Source organism: Pteropus vampyrus, unplaced genomic scaffold, assembly GCF_000151845.1.
Source record: "Pteropus vampyrus isolate Shadow unplaced genomic scaffold, Pvam_2.0 Scaffold493, whole genome shotgun sequence".
NCBI classification, from domain to species: Eukaryota; Metazoa; Chordata; class Mammalia; order Chiroptera; family Pteropodidae; genus Pteropus; species Pteropus vampyrus.
In genome coordinates this window covers 231,431-254,590 of record NW_011889274.1, presented here as the reverse complement: position 1 = coordinate 254,590, position 23,160 = coordinate 231,431, and the positions used below count along the sequence as shown (strand labels likewise).

The following is a 23,160-nucleotide window of genomic DNA, read 5'->3' as shown; positions in this document are numbered from 1 at the left end:
CTGTACTGGTGACAAAATAACAGAATATTCATATAATGGAATATTATGCAGATGTAAAAACAAAAACTCTAATGTACTGCTACTGAATCTCTAGGAATTATTGTTAAGATATATAAAAACAAGATGCAGAACATGTTTAATATACTGTATATTGTGTGTAAAAGGAAAAGGAAATAAGGACTTCAAGTCATAATTGCTTATTAACACACAAAGAAAGGTTGGAAGGACACATGATAAACCGAGAGCAGGTTTGGGGATGGTGAGGTGAGGAGTGGGTGGGAAGGCACAACAGGAACTGAGCAAATGAAAGGTAAGTTTGGGAGGGAGAATTTTCATTGCACATCTTTTTATATTTTCTGGATTTTGAATCAGGAAAAGTGTCATCCTTTTGAAAATTCGATAAAGCAGCTTAAAATAGCCATAAAAAACTTGTAAGAAGTATCTAAAGTAGTACTTGGAAAGAAATTTAGAAGAGCTATATTATAAAAAAGGAAAAGCTGGAAATGAATGAGCTAAGCATTCATTTCAAAAAGTTGAAAAAAGAACAGCAAAATAAACCTCCAAAAAAGTATAAGCAAGGAAAATAAAGACCGAGTGGAAATTAATAAAATCGAAAGCAAATAAAATAGAGAAACTCGACAGAGCCAAAAGTTGGTTCTTTGAAAAGACTAATGAAACTGACCTCTGGTGAGACTGACCAATAACAAAAGATCAAGGCAAAAATAACCCATGGGGAATGAAAAGAGGGATCTAATTACAGACTATAAAAATAGAAGGATATCATAAACAACTTTACGACAATAAATGTGAAAAATCAGATGAACTAGACAAATTCCTAAGAAATATAACTGACTAAAACTGACCCAATTAGAAATAGGAAACCTTGAACAGTCCTAAAACTACTAAAAAAATGAATCGGTAGTTTCAAATCTTCACACAAAGAAAATCTAGACCAAGATGATGTTACATGTGAATTCTAGCAAACATTAAAGTATTAAAAAATTGCAAGTCTACGGCCATGCCACCCTGAACAAGCCTGATCCCGTCTGATTTCGGGCCTGGTTAGTAGTTGGATGGGAGATCACCTAGGAAGACCAGGTGCTGTAGGCGTAAAAATTAAAAATGAGGGATTGTAAGCCAACAAGTTCTTTGCAATCTGTGAGGTCAACCAAGGGTTCCCTCGCCTAAAAAGAAAAAAAAAATTTTTTTTTAATGGCAATTTACACACCTTCAGAGTACAGAAAAAGTGAGAACATTTTTGAGCTTATCTTTTGAAGCTAGCCAAACCTATTTACCAAAACATGATAAGGATAGTACTAGAAAGTCAGTCACAGGAATGTAAAGTACAGCATAAGGAATATAGTCAATAATACTGTAAAAACTATGTATGGTGTCAGGTGGAAACTAGCCTTAAGATGGCGGGGGGTGGGAATAACTTAGTAAGTTATATAAATATCTGACCACTATGCTATACACTTGAAACTAATATAATATTGAATGTCAACTGTAATTAAAAATTTTAAAAAAAAATTTTTAAAGACAATCTAAAAGGAAAAACTACAGATCAGTATCTCACAGGAGATACACAGGCATACCTTGTTTTACTGAGGTTCACTTTATTGAGCTTCGCAGATACTGTGTTTCTTAAAAACTGAAGGTAATGTCCATCACCAGCAAAAGATTGTGACTCACTTAAGGCTCAGATGATGATTACCATTTTTTAGCAATAAAATATTTTAAATTAATGTATGTACATTGTTTTTTTTAGACATAATGCTATTGTACAATTAATCGACTATAGAACAGTATAAACACAACTTCTTTATGCACTGGGAAACCAGAAATTCATGATTCTATTGTGATACCAACATTATTGCAGAGTTCTGAAAGGGAATCCATACTATTTCGAGGGCATGCCTGTATACAAGAGTCCTTTGTAAAAGGTGAAAAGATTAAGAAGTATAAATTGGTAGTTACAAAATAGTTATGGGGCTATAAAGTACAGCACAGAGAATACAGCCAATAATACTATAAAAATGATGTATAGTGCCAGGTGGATACTAGATTAATTGGGGGAATCACTTTATAAATTATATAAATGTCTAAACACTGTGCTGTACACCTGAAACTAATATAAAATAATATTGAATGTCAACTCTGATTGAAAAACAAAAGTTAAAAAAATAGAGTACTTTGAAAAAGCAGCAAACTGAATCCAGCAAGATATGAAAGGGACGGGCAAGAATAATGCATAAGATCAAACTGGGTTCATCTCAGGAATGCAAAATTGGCTTAACATTAGAAAATCAATAAATCATTTAATTTCAAATAGAAGTTTGTCTAATATTTAGGATACCGATTAAGTACATTAGTTTAAATCAGTTTCATAAATACTTGAAATCAATAAATACTTGAAAAGATGATCATTAAGAATCAGTGAAATGCAATTTAAGTTCATAATGAGATACAATTACACACCTAATAAATTAGTAAAAATGTAAAAGTTAGATATCAAATATTGGCCAGGATATGTAATGTTGAAAACACATACATTTCAATAAGAATGTAAATGGGAACAAAAACTTAGGATAATATTCTGTATTGCCAGATAAAGCAGAACATGGATTCACCTTCATACCCTGTGACCCACCAATTGTATTATTCCCAGATGAAATTCTCTCCTATGGAATTCTTGTACTTTATATTAGGAGATAGTGTTATAGTGAAGGGTTAAAGAAGCACAAATTAGTAGTTGAGAAATGGTCACAGGGATGGGGAGCACGGCATAGGGAATGCAGTCAGCAGTAATGTAATGGCTAGGAGTAGAGCCAGAGGGGTGATAGAGCAATTGGGGGAATTATTTCATAAACTATATAAATGTCTAACCAATGTACTGTATAGTTGAAACTAATAATAAAATAAAATGCTAAAAAAAAAAAAAAAAAGAATGTTGTTCATAGCAGCAGTTTTTGGTAACAGCAGAAAACTGGAAACAATCCAAATATCCACAAAAGGTCATTTGGACAGATAGATGTTGATGAACTATACAAAGGAATACCACACATGCATGTAAGTGGATGCACTGCAGCTACAGACATGGACATGGATGAACCTCATAAACAGAGTACTGAGCAAAAGAAACAAGTCCCAGAAGACTTCTGTATAGGTAATGGTTGTTTTCATACAATATGATGCCATTTGTATAAAGTTCAGAAAAAGGCTAAATTAAATGGGATGCATACATAGGTGGTGAAACTCTAAAGAAAGCAAAGGAATTATCCTCAAAGTCAGGACAGCAGTTACCTCTGTGGTAAAGGGACAGAGAGGGATGTGGTGTACAGGGGTACAGAGGAGCTTTCAAGGTACAGTCAGTGTTCTTCTATAACTTAAGGTGATTAGATAGGTATTTCCTATTATTTCTTCTACATACAAGTATGTTTTATACAGTTTTATGTTTCACATAAATTTTTTAAATATGAATAGGAACAAATCGTCACAATATTAAAGTGTAAGAGGAATAATTTACCATGAAGATATCAGAATTCTGAATGTATATGCACCTAACACAGTCTCAAAATACATGAAGGAAAAATTAACAGAACTGCCAAATCCACCATTATAGTGAAAAATTTAATATGCTCCTTTCAATTGATTGGGCAACTGGACAAACATTAGTAGAAAATTTGAAAAACAGTTATAGTCTTGAACTGAATAATTACAGAAAAACACATGCTTTCAAGCATGCCCAGATCCTTTATTTAAAGATCTTCACAAAGTCTCCAGAATCACCAAAAGAATCAGTGACACAATGGCATAAAATTAGAAATCAATAGCAATCATATAAAACAACAGAAATAAAACATATGTGTTTAGAAAAATAATCATAATCCTAAGTAAGTTCTGAAGCAAAGCACAAACCACAATGAAAATGGAAACGCCACATATCAAAACTTGAGGGATGCAACCAACATAGTCCTTAGAGTCAAGTGATTAGGAAAGGAGAATGTAAGGGAAACATGCCGCAAAAGTAGTTGGAAGAATAGTGGCAACTCCTATCAGGACAAAGGGTTAATCTCTCTATTAGATGAAGAGCTCTTATAAATTGAGGAGAAAAAGATCAACAACCCATTAGGTAATTCATTTGAACAAAGAATTTACATGGTTGAAAGAAGAGTAAGGGAGGAAAGGGAGAAAAATAGCTTTTAAATAAGAATAAGATTACATATCTCTTCCTAAGAGAAATGCACATTAAAACCATACTAGGAAATCATTCTCCCTCTGATGCCTATCTGATGATGGGCCAAAATCCATCGTTTAAAAATACATTGGGCTGGCATAGCTATAAGGAAACCGATATTCTCATACACTGCTGGGTAACTTTACAGTACATATAAAAACGACACGAGTCTACTTCCAGGAATTTAATCTCTATATACTCTGTGGGTATAAAGTTATTCACTGTAGCACTTCTGTAGTAATAAAAAAAATTAAAACAACCTAAATGTCCACCGACAGGAAACTATTTAGACAAATGATGGTACAGGTGTATAAGAGAATAACAGAGACTATAAAAAAAAAGAATGAGGAAGCTTTTAATACATTTATTTGGAAAGAGCTCAAAGATATATGTTTATATATGCATTAAAAAAATTCTGAGTATATAAAAAGGAGCTAACAATGGTTACCTTTCTTATGCGAATGGGAACAGGCTAATAAGGGGAAAGGTATGTTAAGACTTTTTCTGTACACTTTTTAAGCATTTCTATATTTGAGTTATGAGAATGTAATATCTAGTCAAAAAATTAAATATAGAATTTTTCAAGTGTAAAAAAAAAAACCCCAAGAAGTTAGAAAGAGAATACAAAGAAAGAAGGAAATAAAAAAGGTAAAATAATGAAGATGTTAGGGAAATAGTAAACAGACAATAGAAAGGATAAACAAAGTCAAAAGGTGGCTCTTGGACTAATAAGACAGACAAATCTCTGGCAAGACAGATCAACAAGAAGAGAAAAGACAAAGTCGATATTAGGAATTAAAAAGAGGATATAGTTTCAAAAACATATTATGAAAAAGAAAACACTAATACATTTGAAAATGTAGACAACTAAATAATGGCCTATGAAATTATAATTTACTAATGTTTCATGCATAATAAACCTAAAAAAAATCTTATAATCATTATAAATATGACACCAAAATTAGATTTCATCAGACTTAAAAATTTTTGTGCATAAGGAACACTATTAAGTGATTGAAAAAGCAATCCATGGAATGGGAGAAAATATTTGTAAATCATATATCTGATAAGCAATATCTAGAATATATGAAGAACTCCTACAACTCAACAATGAAAAACAAATATCTCCATTCGAAAATTGGCAAAGGATTTGAATAGACATTTCGCCAAAGAAGATATACACATGGCCAATAAGCACATGAAAAAATCCCAGCATCATTAGTCATTAGAGAAATGCAAATCAAGACTACAATAAGATACCGCTTTATACCCATTAATATGGTCACATTATTTAAAAAAAAAAAAAAAAGAGGAAAATAACAAGTATTAGAGGAGGTGTGGAGAAATTGCAATCCTTGTGCATTGGTAGTAGGAAGGTAAAACAGTGTAGCTGCTGTGGAAAACAGTTTGGCAATTCCTCAAAAAGCTAAATGTAGAATTACCATAAGGTATACTCCACGCCCAGATACATACCTAAAAGAAGTGAAAACGACTCAAACAGATACTTGTACACGAACATTCATTGCAGCATTATCCAAAAAAGCCAAAAGGTAGAAACACCAAGTGTCCATTTATCAATAGATGAATAAACAAAATGTAGTATATACACATAACGAAATATTATTAAATATTCCATGAAAGGAATATATCATAAAAAGGAATAAAATTCTGATATATGCTACAACATGGTTGAACCTTGAAAATATTATGCTAAATAAAATAAGCCATACACAAAAGAACAAATATTATATGACTCCACTTATATGGAGTACCTAGAACAGGCAAATTTATAGAGATAGAAAGTAGAAAAGCTGCTGGGGAAAGGAGGAAATGGGAAGTTACTCTTTAAGGGGTACAGTTTCTGTTTGGGAGATGAATGTTGGTAATGGTTACACAACATTGGTAAAGCACTAAATAACTGTATTTAAAAACAATTAAAATGATAACTTTTGTTATGTATATTTTACCATAACTTAAAAAAAAAAAACAAATAAAGAATGCCTATATGTAAAAAAAAAAAAAAAAAAAAAGACATTGAAAAAATGAGTGTTGGATTAAATTCACCAATAAAATATGCACTCCCTGTAACCCAATGATTCTACTTCAAAGTATTTCCCTGGAGAAACTCTTTCACGTTCACAATGAGACCTACTTTCAAGGCTATGTGTGAAAGTGAGCTGAAACCCTACTGATTCTCAGTAAAAGAATGGTTAAATAGACAATGAAACACAATGCAGCCACTAATATCATTGAACTAGATATCTCCAGGTAATGCCACAGAATGGCAAAAAACACTGATTTGTGAAAAAGCAAGTTGATAACACTGATATATAATTTTAAAACACAAAACAATATGTATTGTCTATGATATGTGTATCAGTAATAAAAGCATAAAGCAAGTATGGAGATGTTTGTGGTTGTTTCTATAAAGGAGGGAGAGGGAAGAAATGAGAGGCTGGTCTTTAACCTATATCATTAGTATCTTATTCTTTTATTAAAAAACCCAGAGATCTGAAGAAAATATGGCAAAATGTTAACATCTGTTTAACCTGGCAGTGAATTTGTGGGTCTCTATGACATCATTTTCTCTATGTTTAAAATGTTTCATAATTAAAAATTAAAAAGGAAAAAATTCCTAGATCTCTCTGAAATCTTACATAAGAATTGAGATAGGGATCCAAGTTTATTTAATTCCAGATGGCTAGCCAATTTTTCCCAAACCCCACAAAAACTATACTTTTCCCAAACACTATGCACACTGTTTCTAATGAGGCATTGGGAAGATGGAATGTCTGCCCTGGAGTGAGGGATTTACTCGATCACATAGGCAATGAACTTGAGTTGCCAAAATATGAGAACTGAAAAAGAGAAGCAACCAGGCTGGAATGCTCTCAATTTTCTGTTACTGAAATTTCCACACTCCTCAGGAAATACAAAACCCTTTCATTCTAGCTACAACCCTAGAGCCCCCATCCTCAGGATAACTGCTCTCCTGTGTTCTGCATCCCAGCCCTGTCCACATTCTCTTCTTGTTCCTTCTCCTGTACCTCAACCTCTCCTTCTTTCTACCAGGTCCACCTAACAACATTTAAACGTGCTCCCCTCTTAAAACACACAACAACCAAGTAGCACCCTCCCCAACACCACAGCCACTCTTTAGTGCATGCCTTTCCCTCTCCTTCCTATCTAGACTTCGCCACCCCACTGAAACTGTTCTAGCAAAGATGGCCATTTGCCTCTGCTATTAAGTTCAACCTAAGGACTGGGCAAGGGTGATTGAGAATAGAAGACAGGAATTTCCATCTGGTTCCAGTGCCCACCATCTGAATTTTTATTTCTATGTGCACACTTTGCTTTTATTAAAATAATAAATCTCATGATTATGCTCAAGCAGTTTTAATTCTCCTCTTCCCTGAAGGTTCAGATGTAGTCGACACCGTGGACCAGTCCCTCCTTGAAACATGTCCTTCCTGAGTTCCATGTCACCATAGTTTCCTCTCTGGCCTTTTCTTGGCTGAGCCCTTCTGCTCATGCTTTCAGTGATGGCTCTTTCAAAGTTTTGTCCCACTTTTCTCATTATATACTGTTTCTTTGGGGGAATTTTATCCATATTGTGACTCCAATTGTAACCAATATGTTGATGACTCCCAATCCTGTGTGTTCAACTCAGATCACTCTCCTGAGCTCCAGATCCACAGATCCAACAGCCTCCTCAGATATCTCTGCTTAGATGACTGCAGCCACTAAAATCATCCTATTCAAAACCAAAATCATTTTTCTTTACTCAATCTACTCCTCTTCCTACTATACCTATCTCAGTATTAGGAATCACCATCTATTCAGTTGCTTAAGCCAGAAACCTGGGAATCTTACTTTATAACTCCTTATCCTTCAATCACCTTACTTTATTCATCTTACTTTATTGATTTCATCCCTTAAATCTCTCCAGAAATTCACATTTCTTCATCCCCAGGCCACCCTGGTTTTCTCACCTGAATTGCTGCAACCACATTCTAATTGGTTTCCCAATCATTTACTATACTCAGCCAGAGTGATCCTTCGAAACCAATCATTTACTATACACAGCCAGAGTGATCCTTCGAAACCAAAACTGAAAATGTCATCATTCTGCTTAAAACACTTCAGCGGCTCTCCCTTGTTTCTCAGGTTGTCCAAACTCCTTACCATAGCTACAGAGCTTCATGACCTGTGACTTGTCCCCTCTGGACAACTGCCTAGTCTCTTCAAACAACCTCCCAAACCCCTTTCCCACAATTCTCTCCAGTCACTGTGAACAGCTCTCAAGTCCTGAGACAGGCCATTTGCCTTCAGGTCTTTTGCACTTACTGCACCTTCCACCTGGGATGCCTTCTTCTTCTCTCTCCCGCTCCTCTACAGCTGCTGGACTAACTCCTTATTCTTCAATCATCAGTCACATCAAATGTCACTTTCTTCCAGGGACCTCTCCTTTACCTAGAATTGATTAGTGCCTTCATTGTATGCTCCCCTATGATATGTACTTCACCTGTCCAAGTATTTATCCTGCTTGTTGTGGCTATTTAATGTCTGAGAGCAGGACTTGGTCTCTCAGTCATTGTTTTATCCTCAGTTTCTATTATATAGAGCTTGGCACAGGGCATATGTTCAATGGATAGGAGGAAAACACAATCTTTGCTGTCAGCTCTTGGCCTACCGAAGTTGCAAAGTAGTATAGAAATAAAGAGAATATGATGAAGTGCTATAATAGATTACATATGTGTGGATGCGTGTGGGTTGCTATGGTCTGAATGTTTGTGCCCCCCTTAAAATTCATACGTTGAGATCCTAACCCCCAATGTGATAGTATTAGGAAGTGGGGCCTTTGGGAGGTGCTTAGGTCATGAGGATGGAGCCCTCATGCATGGGATTAGTGTTCTTATAAAAGAGACCCCAGAGAGCTCCCTAATCCCTTCCACCATGTGGAGATACAAGAAGTCTGTGACCTGGAAGAGGACCTTCACCCAACCATGCTGGCACCCTGACCTTCAACTTCCAGTTTCTAGAAATGTGAGAAATAAATTTCTGTTGTTTATAAGCTACCCAGCCTGTGGTATTTTGTTATAGCAGCCCAAATGTACTAAGACATGGGTACATGTGGATGTGGATGTATGTATATGAAGCCCTGAAGGAAGACAACTAACTTTCTGAGTTAGCCCAGAAAGTTCACATTTGGACTGGCTTGTCATTCATTCCATTCATTCACTGAATAATTTCTGGGTGCCTACTTGGTACCTACACTGCTCCAGGCACTGAGGATATAGCAGAAAATAAGACAGATATTGTTCCTCACTACCTGGAGCTTATTCTGGTGGGGGCAGATATAGTAAATTCAAACAAGTAAGATGATTTTAGGAAGTGACACATCTTTGAAGAATATAAAACACTGTAGGCATTTACAAGGATAGAGAAAGAAAGATGGGGGCAGAAGGGTGCACCTGAGTGTGTGTATCTGTGTTCCTACATCAGGTCTCCCTCTGGAGGTGTCACAGGGATATATAACCTGAAAGAGGGGATGGAGCCAGCCTTTCAAAGACCTCAGGGAAGACAGCTCTAGGCAGAGGGAAACAATGAGACCTACTGGTTCAAAGAAAAAAAAGAAGGTCAATGGAGCAGAAACACGACGAGTATTTACATCTCCAGGCCAGACCTGTCCCCGAACTCCAGAATCACAGAGTCAGCTACCAACTAGATATTGCCACAGGGATGTCTGATAGGCATCTTGGCCTTCATATGCCCAACACCTCCCACTTCCAGTTGCTTAAGCTAAAAACTGGGGTCATACTCGACTCCACCCCAAATCCAATCCATCAATATATCTTATTGGCTCTATCTTCAAAATACATCCAGAATCTGACTGCTTCCCATTACCTCCACTGCTATCACCCTAGTCTGGGTTGAAATATTTGGATCTTCCTTTGAACAAGCAGAATCATCGAAGGTTTTCCAGGACTGAGCAAAGAAGTAACACATGCTTATAGTGGTATGTTGGAGCCAGCTCACACCAGTTCACAAGAGCCAACTAGGAAATTTTCAGTAATGTTGCAAGATAGTTGATATCATGGTGATAGCATGAACTTGGCCATGGTGGGGATATTTACGCCACAGATACTGGCAAACTTTATCAAAATCAGGGCTCCCCTCTCCTCTCCCCTTACCCTATCCTCATGATCTGGGTGTTCAACATTTACCAACACACGACTACATGTGCAAATGCGTATTACAGAAAGATAATTCTTGTCATGTGGTTCTTGACAGGTGTATATGTTTGTAAATACACATTGGAATCAGCTAAGGAATTTTTCCCACCATACATCTGCCTGCCTGTCTGCCTGCCTGCCTGCACTCAGTAAAGACCACTAGATCAGGAACACTTGTTAAAAGGCTGTTGGCAGTGATGCAGGTGAGAGATAAAGGTACCAACATAGACAAGAAGAAGAGAGTTATGAGAGAAATCTAGAATAGAATGAATAGGCTTTGATATTTACTCTGAGAGAAATAGATTCCTTTCTTTCATATCACTTCTCTGTAATTACAGACTCATTTCTGCGGTTCTTTTGTTAATATCTGTCTTCCTTTCTAGACTATGCATTCTATGGGGGCAGGGGCGGCAAGTTTGCCCACCACTGTATCCCCAGAGCAGAGCCCATTAAATAAAGAGCCATTAAATGAAGAAAGGAGGACAAAGCAAAGGAGAAGGAAGAGTCATTAACAACATTCAGGTTTCTAGTTTAGGTGACAGAAAGAAGAACCATGGAAATAGAAGTAAGTGTGGTTGGGGGTTTGGAGAAGACGATTTGGGAAATGCTGACTAGAAGTGCTTCTGAATATCAAGACAGTGACACCCAGCTGGGCAACTGGAAATAAGAGTCTTAAACATAGGGTTTAAGGTGACAGAGAGACCTTTACGACCGTAAAATACAAACCTTCCCTCTTCCATTAAAATCTGAATTGTCACTGAGGAAATATCAGCTTCCCTCTTTCAGGACTCACCCGAACCTCGGCCTCCCGGGGCCTCCCATTGAGGTCGCACTTGGACCCATTGACATAGGTCTGGCTGTGGTAGCGTTTCAGGCGATGCTGCTTGGAGGCCTGGGGAGGACATCAGGCAGGAGGGAGGGGGTGTGAGAAATACAGCAAGGAGGAAGAATGGCACATTGTCCTAATGGCCACCAAGTCCCAAGAAACACATCAGCTAATTCTGACCCTCCCCTTTTTGTCAGGGCTCTTAGTCTGCAGCCAGGGCCCCTTTCTTGCCCAATCCCACACTGCTGCCACCTTGGCTGTTTCATCATCCCAGTTGAAAGCCGATTGGTAGTAGCCGAGATAGAGGACTTCACCTTTGATCTCTGAATCTGCAAAAGAAACCACAATGAATCATGACTACTCCCTTCTAAGAGGACTAGGAGGAAAGGGGACTGGGGAGGGAGGTCACCTTCCATGACAGGTTGCTGAGGGCTTAGGGAAAATGTAGAAGTGAGTCACCTTCCATGTGATATTGCTGGATGTGGCGTCCATAACAAAATTCATATGTCCACCAGTCCTTGGTCTGACAATAAAAAAATAAACAATCAAGAGGATGACGTGTAGATGTCTCTTCTTGGAACCAGAATCTCTCCTGGCTCCAAGACACATAACCTACCATCTTCTCATCTCTCTCTGCTGCCACACTCAATACATCAGATTCTTAGTGAGGAGGGAGGGAGGGCTGTTTTCTTCTATGACTCAGAGAGATACCTCTAAAGTCTGTTTTCTACCTGTGGGCTTTCCATGCTTCCCTTTTTAAAGATTTTTTTAGAAATCCTTTTTTGCTTCCCATAAAGATAAGAAATGGTATTCTTGAAGCACTCAGACCAGGGAAACATAAAATATTCAAATATTAATTGAACTTCTACATTTCCTGTGCTGTTCTAGTCACTGGAGATATACCTATGAACAAGATAAATTCTCTGACCTCATGAACTTACATTCTAGTGCTGGGACTCAGACCAAAAATAAATACACTGATTATTTAGTTAATCAGATGATTTCAGATTATGAAAAGTGGCACAATGAAAACAGGATATTGGGGCAGAGAGTGATAGGGGCAGGGGGTGACTTTATCAGGAAGGCTTCTTTAGGGGAGTGCCTCTCCTACCTCACACCGTCCCTCGGTTTTGGTTTTACCCTTATTTTGAGATCTTCTATCCTAACCTTCCTCTACATGTAGCAAAGTGTCATCAATGGTTGCAAGATTCTTTGCTTCTTTCCTGTCTGTACATTATGTCTACTCCTCCAATGGCCTTCTTAACTCTGACAGGTCCTCCCCATTCTGTCCTACGCACTGGCACTCTGGTTCTCAGACAAACCCTCATTCTATCCATCCCAGTCCCTTTCACCTTCAGCAGGCAGGGAGCATCTTTCATTGGGTTCAACAACTCAGGGATCCCAGGCCCTTGGTAAGCAGGGGCCTCCTCCTCTCTTTCACGCTGGAAGTGAATAGCTCCAGCTGGGAGGCGACATTCATAGCGCTGTTTGTACTTAGAGGAGACAATCACCACGTCTGAAGCTTGGCTCTGGGAAAGAAGGGAAAGTTGGGGGATAGAAAGGCAAAGAGAGGTTAGGATCAGGCAGAACAACGAGATCTCTCTTCAGATCCCGGGGAAAGTCCCCGTCAAGACAGAGTGAGCCACAAGTCGTCCAGCTCCGTTTGACGGGTGAAGGGAGAGGGCACTCCCACTTCTCCACTGGGGCGGAGCCTGGGGAGAGGGGGTGTTTTGATCAAGAACTAGAACCTGATGCCGACAGCCGGAAGCCTCACCCCCTCCCAGTCTCCGGCCCCGAGGAAATGGGTCTCAGTCTGCGATCCTCAGGAGATATAGTAAAACTCCTACTTACTCTTCCCGATTCTCCTTAAGCTCCCGCCGCAGATCCACAGCTGCCCTTCTTCCTCTTCTTTCCCCACTTCCCCTTGCCCCAGACTCTCGCCCGCTCTACGCCTCCTCACCTGCCCTCCCATGACAGGCAACGGCAGGATCTCAATCCCATAACGCATCTCACTCAGCTCTTCCAGGTTCAGGCTCCCGACACCGCCAGCGAGACTTGCAGGTAACAGGAACCCCAAGAGCAGCAGCCCCAACAGCTTGGACAGCAGCGTTTCTGCCGCCATCTTTCGTTCCCCTTCTTATCCCGAACTCCTTCCGCCCTAAACCTGGCAGCGGCCTCACCACACCCATTAATGCTCCAAGGCTCATTGGCTACATGTTCTGTCCCTCTCACGTACCGGATTTCCATTTGTAAACGACGCTCCAAAGCCCACGAGGAGGTGGATCACGATTATTGGCAAAAATCACGCACTGTGTGAGATTGGTCCGAGAGGCCAACCAATCATTGACGAGACCAGACCCCCTCCCACCTTCTCCCAGTTCTAGAGAGGCGTGTATGTGCTGGGTCCTTTTAAGCAGTTTGTCTCTGTATTCGCACAGCTGTCTCCTACATCTCTTGTTATCACTTTTATCAGTCGTTTCTTGCATTGTATCGGCCCGCGCCAGGCGGAGGATTGAGGCCAGTGGGTGGGTGCACGCAATACCCCTGAAAGATCATTCTCGTTTGCAAAACGAACTATTATATAAAAGCATTGCTCTTTTCATATGTACGTGTAATTTAAGGGCATATGGTAATTTGTGTCAAAACCCTTCTACACGATTCCGTCTGTACAATATGTTGTCCTCCAGTAAAATTATCATAAATAACGGAGGCTTCCAGCTAAAGCCGGGGGAAGGGGAGGCGAATGTACAAATTATACTCCAGACCATACAAGAACAAAGAGAGAGGGAAAGGAGACAACAGCAGCAACATTTTAGAAGCTAGAAAGCAAATGAAGGAATGGTAACTGGTTTAGCGAACCTGAGAAATTGATTCCTAAACAAAGGTAGACAAGAGCATGATTATACCCTTGGAAAACTTCTCTGGGGAATCTGACTAGCCTCAAAGAGAAATCCCAAAGATACTCTCATCGGGATTCTCTTAATGAAGTAAATGAAGGATTTCTACAATTAAGCCCTTGGTCTACATGCCCAGCCCTCATAGTCTTTCCAATAAGCTTTTTAATGTCCTCACTCTTAAATATAAGCAGATGGCCAGGATTATTAGACATTTAAGGAAAGTCTTTAGTATACAAGAAAGAAAGCAAGAAGGAAAAAATAAATTTAGAAGAGACAAAAATTGCAAGAGAGAAAAACACTTAAAAATAAAAGAAACAAAAAAATCCATCATTAATATCCTCAGAGAGAACATGTATCCTCAAAATAACACAAGGAAGCTATTTAAAAAGTAACTACCATGCTCGCTTCGGCAGCACATATACTAAAAAGTAACTACTATTCAGATAAGCAAAAAGAGTTCTTGGAAATCAAAACTATGATAGCAGAAATAAAAATTCAATAGAAAGACTGGAAGATGAAGATCAAATTTGCTCTACTTTAGGAGAAAATTGATAAAAATTAGACAATCTGTCCAGAAGGTAGAATGCCAGAATACTGAGAGTCCCAGAAAGAGAACAGAGACTCGGAAGAAATAACCAAAGAAATGATTTAAAAGTATTCCCCTGAAATCAAGAAATGAAGGCCCACACCAAGACACACCATATAGATTATCAGAACACTGGACACAGAGAAACAATTCCAAAAGTTTTCGGAGAGAAAGAACAAGTTGCATACAAGGATCAAAAATCAGAACAGCATTAGGCTTATCAATTCATCAACACTGTAAGGTAGAAGACAATGAAGAAATGCCTGCAAAATTCAGAAGGAAATTATTTTCAACCTAGAATTCTACACTTAGCCAAACTGATTTAATTTTAAGTCTAGGATAAAGAATTTCAGATATGCAAAATCTCAAAATATTAGACTCCAGACACTGTTTTCCAGAAATATAGGAAAGGATTTATTACACCAAGACAAATCACTAAAAGAATGATATGGAATCCTAGAAATAGGATCCAGCACAAAAGAGAAACAAAAGGAATCTCCAGGACAATGGCGAAGGGGGATTCCAAGTTGTAGGGAAGGACTAGAGATGAGTTCATCAAAATAAAGCAGTTCAGAGGATTTGGGAGTGATTTCTTCAACAAGTAAAATTGATAGACTACCTAATATATTTGAACTTATTGAGAAGATATTTGTATAACCAGAGGAGAGTGTGGGGCTATGTTAATGATGAGTATGTAGAAAGTTAAAGAGGGAAAAGTCATTAATTCCAATGAAAATAAAAAGTTGTGCCGAGAAGACTAAACAAACAGGCTTCTGTTTTCTTCAATATGGTTGGTTATCCTCACACTAAAAACAACTAAAAATTCTGGGTAAAGTATAAATATATTCCTTCTTAAAAGCATGGTAAAGCCAACAAAACAGCAAAGAATTAACAGGCCAAAATCTAAATAAAGTTAGAAACCTGGAGAAGTATATTCGAAACACTTGGGTCTCCTTTGATTGGAGGGCATTTGCCAAATTGAAGAATTGAGCTTTGTTGTTGTGTAGTTTTTTTGTTTGTTTGGTTTGGTTTGGGTGTTTTTTTTTTTCCAAAGGTAGGAACAGAAGGCCTACTCGACATGGAGCATCTGAGAGAAGATACCCCTGTAATGAAGCTGCCCCCAGTTCCCATCTCCAGGGAACTGCAAAGAAGGTTGCCTTGATGCCAAACAGAGCAGGGGGATTTGTGACCACAAACAGGTCCTTAAAGAAATTTGCAGTCCAATTTCACAATATTTGGGTGGTTAAAAAATTTCAAGCTATAAATTTAAATTTTAGTGGTTCTAAGGAGGAGAGTATAATGCCCTAGGGCAGAAGCAAACACAAATCCACTCTGAAAAAATATCCCTTCATCCTAGGAATCAAAGAACTTTTACATATCATTTTCCAAGGAAAGTTAGTAGCTCATAATAAAAAATAACTAAACATAAAAGATAAGACACCATGAATGAGCACCATAAGAAATGACAGCAGAAATTGAGCCCCAAAGACTTCAGATATTGTAATTATCTGACACAGATTACAAAATAATTATGTTTACTATACTTAAAGAAATAAAAGAGGAACTTGAAAATATATCAGAAAACAAACAAAAAAAACTATAAAAATGACCTAACATATTTAAAATAGAGGTCCTAGAAATGAAAAATGGATAAAATAACTTAATAGTTTAAGAAGCAATTATTCTTTGTAGAAGAACTCCAGCTAAAAAGTTTTTAGTTTAAGTGTAGAAGGAATGATATACTGTCATCATTTTACAATCCTAATGAAATCATTGATTTAGGCAATAGTTATCAATGACTGCCAGAAGCATTAGGTAAGAAGCTTACAGGTGAATCAAGCTGACACCATGTGCATACACTATTAAAACTTGACGTCATGAAAAGAGGAACAATCAGAGACATTACATGCTACTTGATGGGATACAACAGGAAGTATAGGGCATTATCTATGAAAGATTCTTACTCAAAATACAAGACTTTAAATATAACTACCAGTTTATGAGAAATATGAGAAATAGAATATGTTAAATGACACCGTCAGAATGTAATTCTGATGTAATCAGGAATAAAACAAGATCAATGCCCCTGTTTCTTCAATAAATACATTGCAAGAAAAAAAGCAGAGAGGAGAACTGTTAAAGATTAAAAGAGATCTAAGAAACACATCAACCAAATGAAATGTGTAGATCTTGTTTGGATCCTGAAACAAACCACCTATCAAAAGACTTTTACGCACGCCATCTATAAAAATATTTTTATAAGTCAATTAGGGAAATCTGAACACTGAATGAATATTTTATGATGTTAAGATATCATTATTAATTTTGCTAGATGTAATAATAGTATAATAGTATCATTGTTATAATATATTCGATTTGTTAGATGTAATAATGGTATCGTTATATATTATGTTAAAAAATAGTCTTTGTCTCTTAGAGATACATATTTATGTGTTTACTAATGAAATGGTATGTCTGGCATTTGCATTAAAATAATTCTGTGGGAGTCTGGGAGAAGTGGTAAGGGTATGGAGGAAACAAAATTGACCATATTTTATAATAGTTTAAGCAGGATGATAAGTATATAAAAATTCATTATATTTTACTTTTGATATTACTTGAAAATTTCCACTTAAATTTTCTTTTGAGAAACTCAAAGAGCAGTTTAGATTTAGCTGAAGATAGAATTAATGAACTAGAAAATAGGTTAAAAGAAATTATCCAGAATGAAATACAGAGCCTCAAAGAGAGGAATATGAAAGAGAAAATAAGACATAAGGAGAGTAAAGTGAGAAACCTAATTGGAATTCTTGAAGGAGTGAGAGATAATAAAGCAAAGATAATGTTTCATTGTATAAAGATTTTTATAAGTCAATTAGGGAACTAATTGAAAGATACAAATCTACAGTGTCCTGAAGCCCAACAAATTTCAAGCAGAATAGATGACAAGAAGTCTATACACATAGACATATCACAGAGAAACTGAGTAACATTAAAGAAAAACAGTAGATGTTAAAAGTATCCAGAGTGTGGGTTATATAGGGTATACATTTGTCAAAACACACTGACCTAGAACATATAAGACCAGTATATTTCACTGCCTGTAAATTTTACCACAATTAAAATAAAATTAAATTAAAAGCAGCCATAGAAACAGAATGGAGAATAGGTAAAAACCCTACATGATCTCTGACAATAAAAAACTACAGTACTAAAGTCTTCTAGAGTTTAAGTATTAAAATGGAATTAAAACACACCAAAACAATAACATATACATTGAGAGGTTTCTAAATAAAGTTAAATTGTTCTAGGTTTCTTGTAATATCTGCAAGGAGATTGTGCTGATTATCAAACTATGTCTTTCAGCGTCAGATCCACTATTCTGTATACTGCTGTGATGCTGGGGCTGGTATTCTGAAAACTGCATTTCATTTTTTTAAATTAAATAGATTTTATTTTCTACAGGAGTTTCAGGATCACAGAAAAATCGAGCATAAATTACAGAGAGTTCCCATATAATCCTTGTCCTCATACATGCACAGCCTTCCCTACTATCAACATTCAACACCAGAGTGGTACATTTGTTACAATCGATGAACCGACATTGACACATCATTATCATCGAAAGTCCACAGTTTCAAGCTGTGACCTTTGACCAAGCTCACTGTCCTTAGCAAGCATATCAAAGCCTTCTAGTTATTCCTTAAACATAGCCATAAATATTTTTGTTAGTAACAACAGAAGCATGAAAACCGAGATAAATATCAAACTTGTGATAACATCGATTACAAGCAATCATTTATCATAATGAGACAGGAGGGTAACTTCCTGCTGCCCAGTTAAACAGGTCAGCTGCTGAAGCCTGATAAATTTCACAAGTATATCTACCTTAGAGTACTACCCATGGGCATCAGGGAGCCTTGGGAGACAAACTACAAAGATCCACATAAACAAAAGAATTTCTCTATCACCTTGTCTGTGCAGTAAAGCCCAAGAATGTCCCTAAGGTGACCTTTCCCTAATTTAAATCACACCCAAGGACAGAGATTTACCATGCTAATGAGCCATGTGATGCATAAAGAAGTGTGCAGGTGCCAAGAAACCTCTGCCTTTACATGCCTAAACATAGCTTTTACCTGCCTAGCTCCCTTTAAATCCCCGCTGGAACTACGCTCAAGGAGCCATTAGAACCTTTCCTTTCTTGGTGTTGGTTCCTTTGTGCATAAGTTTAATAAACTTTTGTCTCTTGCCTGAACTTTCTTGTGGTGATCTCTCTTGATTTCCGCCCTGGGAGATTACAAGAACCCAGGAGGGTAACAAGACCACCAGGAGGTATGGCCCCTGGAGCTACTGCATTCGTTGTTCCTTTGTCTTGTCAATCATTAGTACTTGAGTTGTACTATAAAAAAAAAAAAGTACTGTAACAGGGATCTGGAGCAGAGAATAATCTGTGCAGAACTGCTGGGTCATCTGTTCCACTCTGACATTACATCCATAAGTAAATTACCTTATGACAAATTCTGTTATATTTTATGAAGTTGCCTGCTTCATTTTTCAGTCTGAAGATACTTTCTTGTTCTAGTGGCTATTACACCTTTGCCCTACAAATTGGGTTCATCTCAGGAATACAAAATGGTCTTAACATTAGAAAATCAATAAATCATTTAATTTCCAATGAAAGTTTGGCTTAATGTTAAGATATTGATTAAGTAAATTAGTTTAAATCAGTTTCCTATTAATCAATAAATACTTGAAAAGATGATCAATTGTTAGAAATCAGTGAAATGCAAATTAAATTCCTAATGAATTTATACGTCCAATAAATCAATAAAAATTGAAGAGTCTGACAATACCAAGTATTGGCCAGGACATGGAACATTGGGAACTCCTACACCATATACTGAGTACAACTTTGGAAAACAATTAGCATTGCCAAATAAAGTGGGCATTATACTAAAATAGGATATAGGCTCATCTTCATATCCTCTTTACCAAGCAAGTGTACTCCCAGGTGAAATTCTCTCTAATGAAATTATTATACATTATATTAGAAGGGACTTAAAAGAATGTTGTTCATAGCAGCAGTTTTTGGTAACAGCAGAAAACTGGAAACAATCCAAATATCCACAAAAGGTCATTTGGATGGATAGATGTTGATGAACTATACAAAGGAATACTACACATGCATGTAAGTGGATGCACTGCAGCTACAGACATGGACATGGATGAATCTCATAAACAGAGTACTGAGCAAAAGAAACAAGTCCCAGAAGACTTCTGTATAGATAATGGTTGTTTTTATACAATATGATGCCATTTGTATAAAGTTCAGAAAAAAGCTAAATTAAATGGGATGCATACATATAGGTGGTGAAACTCTAAAGAAAGCAAAGGAATTATCCTCAAAGTCAGAACAGCAGTTACCTCTGCGGTAAAGGGACAGAGAGGGATGTGGTGTACAGGGGTACAGAGGAGCTTTCAAGGTACAGTCAGTGTTCTTCTATAACATGAGGTGATTAGATAGGTATTTCCTATTATTTCTTCCACATACAGGTATGTTTTACACAGTTTTATGTTTCACATAAAATTTTTAAATGTGATTAAGAACAAATGGTCACAACATTGAAGTATAAGAAGAATCTAAGAGAAATAATTTACCTTCAGAAGATATCAGAATTCTGAATTTGTATACACCTTATACAGTCTCAAAATATATGAAAGAAAAAATAACGAAATGCCAAATTCACAGTGAGAATTTTAACACATGTCTTTCACCAACTGACTGGGCAACTGGACAAAAAATAAGTAAAAATTTGACCAACACAATTAGAATCTTGAACAGCATAATTAGAGAAAAACACATGCTTTCGAGCATACTCAGATCCTTTTTTAAAGTTCACCATAAAGTCTCGACAATCACCAAGAGAATCAGTGACACAATGGCATAAAATTCGAAATCAATAGCAATCATATAAAAACAAAAGAAAGAAAACACATTTGTTAGATATATAATAAGCATAATTCTAAATAAGTTCTGAAGCAAAGTACAAATCATAATGAAAATAGAAACATCACATATCAAAATTTGAGGGATGCAATTAATATGGTCCTCAGAGTGAAGTGGGTAGATTTACCTACCTGAATGGTTAAGAAGGGAGAAAGTTAGGGGAAGCATCCCATGCAAGCAACTGGAAGAATAGTTGCAACTCCTATTAGGACAAAGGGATGATCTGTCTATTATACGAAGAGCTCTTATAAAATGAGGAGAAAAAGATTAACAATCCATTAGGAAAATGAGGAAAGAATTTGGATGGTTTAAAGAAAAGAGTAACTGAGGAAAGAGACAGACAACTCTCACAGAGTGAGATTACACATCCTTTACTAAGAGAAATGTAAATCGAAATCGAATTTAGAAGTCATTCTTTATCTGATGCCTGTCTGATGATTGGCCCAAATCCAAAAGTTTAAAAATATACTGCGTTAACTTGGCTGAGGGAAACCAGCATTCTCATACATTTCTGGAAGGAGAGTGTATTAGTCAGGGTTCTCTGAAGAAACAGAACAAATAGTGTACAAATAAGGAGATTTACTATAAGGAATTAGCTTATGTGATTATGGAGATTTATTATAAGGAATTAGCTTAGGTGATTATGGAGACTAAGTCCCAACATCTGCAGTCAGCAAGGTGGAGACCCAGGAGAGCCAATGATGTAGTTCCAGTCCAAATCTGAAGGCCCGAGCCCAGGAGAGCCTCTGATGTAAGTTCCAGTTCAAGATTAAAGGGCTAAGAATTGGAAGAGCTGATGGTTTAAGTCCCAGTCAAAAGGAAGGAGACGACTGATGTGCCCATGTAAGCAATTAGAGAGAGATCAAATTCTCTCCTTTTCAGCCTTTTTGTTCTTTTCAGGCCCTCAACAGTTTGGATAATGCCTATCCACATTGGGGAGGGCAATCTGCTTTAGTCTACTGATTCAGATGCTAGTCCCATCCAGAGACACCCTCATAGACACACCCAGAAATGTCATTTAACTATATATCTGGGTAGCCCATGGCCAGTCAAGTTGACACATAAAATTAACCACTACAGAGAATAAATGACCATCACAGGTCAATTTGACAGTATGTATCAAAATCACACAAGTCCGCTTCTGGAAACTTAATCTACATAAATTCTATAGGTACAAGCTTATTCGCTATAACACTTTTGCCTTAAAATATTAAAAACAACCTAAATGCCTATCAACACGGAACTATTTAAATAAATGATGGTAATAGAATAAATACAGCTATGAAAAAAACGATGAAAAATGGATCAACGACCTAAATAAGAGCTAAAGCTCCTAGAAGAAAACATAGTAAACTTTCATGACTTTGGATTTAGAAATGGATTCTTAGATAGGATATCAACAAAACAGGTAACAAAAGGAAAAATAGATAAACTGGACTTAATTAAAATTTAAAATGCCCATAAAAGGACATGATCAAGGAAGTGAAAAGACAACCAATATAATGGGAAAAAAATTATTGGAAATCATGCATTGGGTAGGGTATTAGTATCTAAAATATTTTAAGAACTCCTACAACTCAACAATGATGACAAAGAAAATTTTTTAAATGGACAAAAACCTGAATAGACATTTCTCCAAAGAAGATATACAAATGGCCAACATACCCATGAAAAGATGCTCAATATCATTAATCATTAGGGAAATGGAAATGAAAACCATGAGATAGCCACCACTTCATACTTTATTTAAAAAAATTATATGTTTAACAATACTGTATTATAAACTTCAAGGTTGCTAAGAGACTAGCTCTTGATTGTTTTCACCACAAAAAAGAAATGGTAATTATGTAACATGATAGAGGTGTTAGCTAAAACTATGGAGGTAATCATTTGCAATATATAAATGTATCGAACCAACAGGTTGTAAACCTTACACTTACACAGTATGTCAATTATATCTCAATTTTAAAAAAATCACACCCTCAAGGATGGAAAGTAAGTGTTGGCAAGAATGTGGAGAAGTTGGAACCCTTGTACATTGCTGGTGGGAATGTAAAATGTTGCAGCCACTAGAGAAAACAGTTTGGCAGTTCCTCAAAAAGTTAAAAATATAATTACTGTAAAACACAGCAATTCTACTCCAGGGATATGTCCGAAGAATTGAAAACAGATATTCAGTAAACACTTGTACTAAAATGTTCATAGTACCATTATTCACAATAGCCAAAAGGTAGAAACAACCCAAATGTCAATCAATAGATGAATGGATAAACAAATTATGGTATATGCATGTAATGGAATATTATCCAGCCATAAAAAGAATGAAACACAGTGATGAACCTAGAAAATATTATACTACATGAAAAAAAAA

At 36.8% G+C, this 23,160-nt stretch overlaps 1 protein-coding gene across 4 annotated transcripts in view; it reads right to left on the bottom strand.

Annotated features, from left to right (window-relative positions):
* Positions 1-13,619, bottom strand: part of OS9 (OS9, endoplasmic reticulum lectin) — a 24,806-nt gene extending 11,187 nt beyond the window's left edge. For 3 of the 4 annotated variants that reach the window (XM_011382890.2, XM_011382888.2, XM_011382891.2), the window contains exons 1-5: positions 13,260-13,619; positions 12,652-12,828; positions 11,759-11,822; positions 11,552-11,628; positions 11,267-11,365 (exon numbers count right to left, since the gene is read on the bottom strand). In XM_011382890.2, the coding sequence (XP_011381192.1) occupies positions 11,267-11,365; positions 11,552-11,628; positions 11,759-11,822; positions 12,652-12,828; positions 13,260-13,421 (579 nt within the window). In that variant the 5' untranslated portion in view covers positions 13,422-13,619. The remainder of the gene's footprint in view (positions 1-11,266; positions 11,366-11,551; positions 11,629-11,758; positions 11,823-12,651; positions 12,829-13,259) is intronic. The other variant, XM_011382887.2, reaches the window with a different exon arrangement.
* Positions 13,620-23,160: the final 9,541 nt, after the last annotated feature.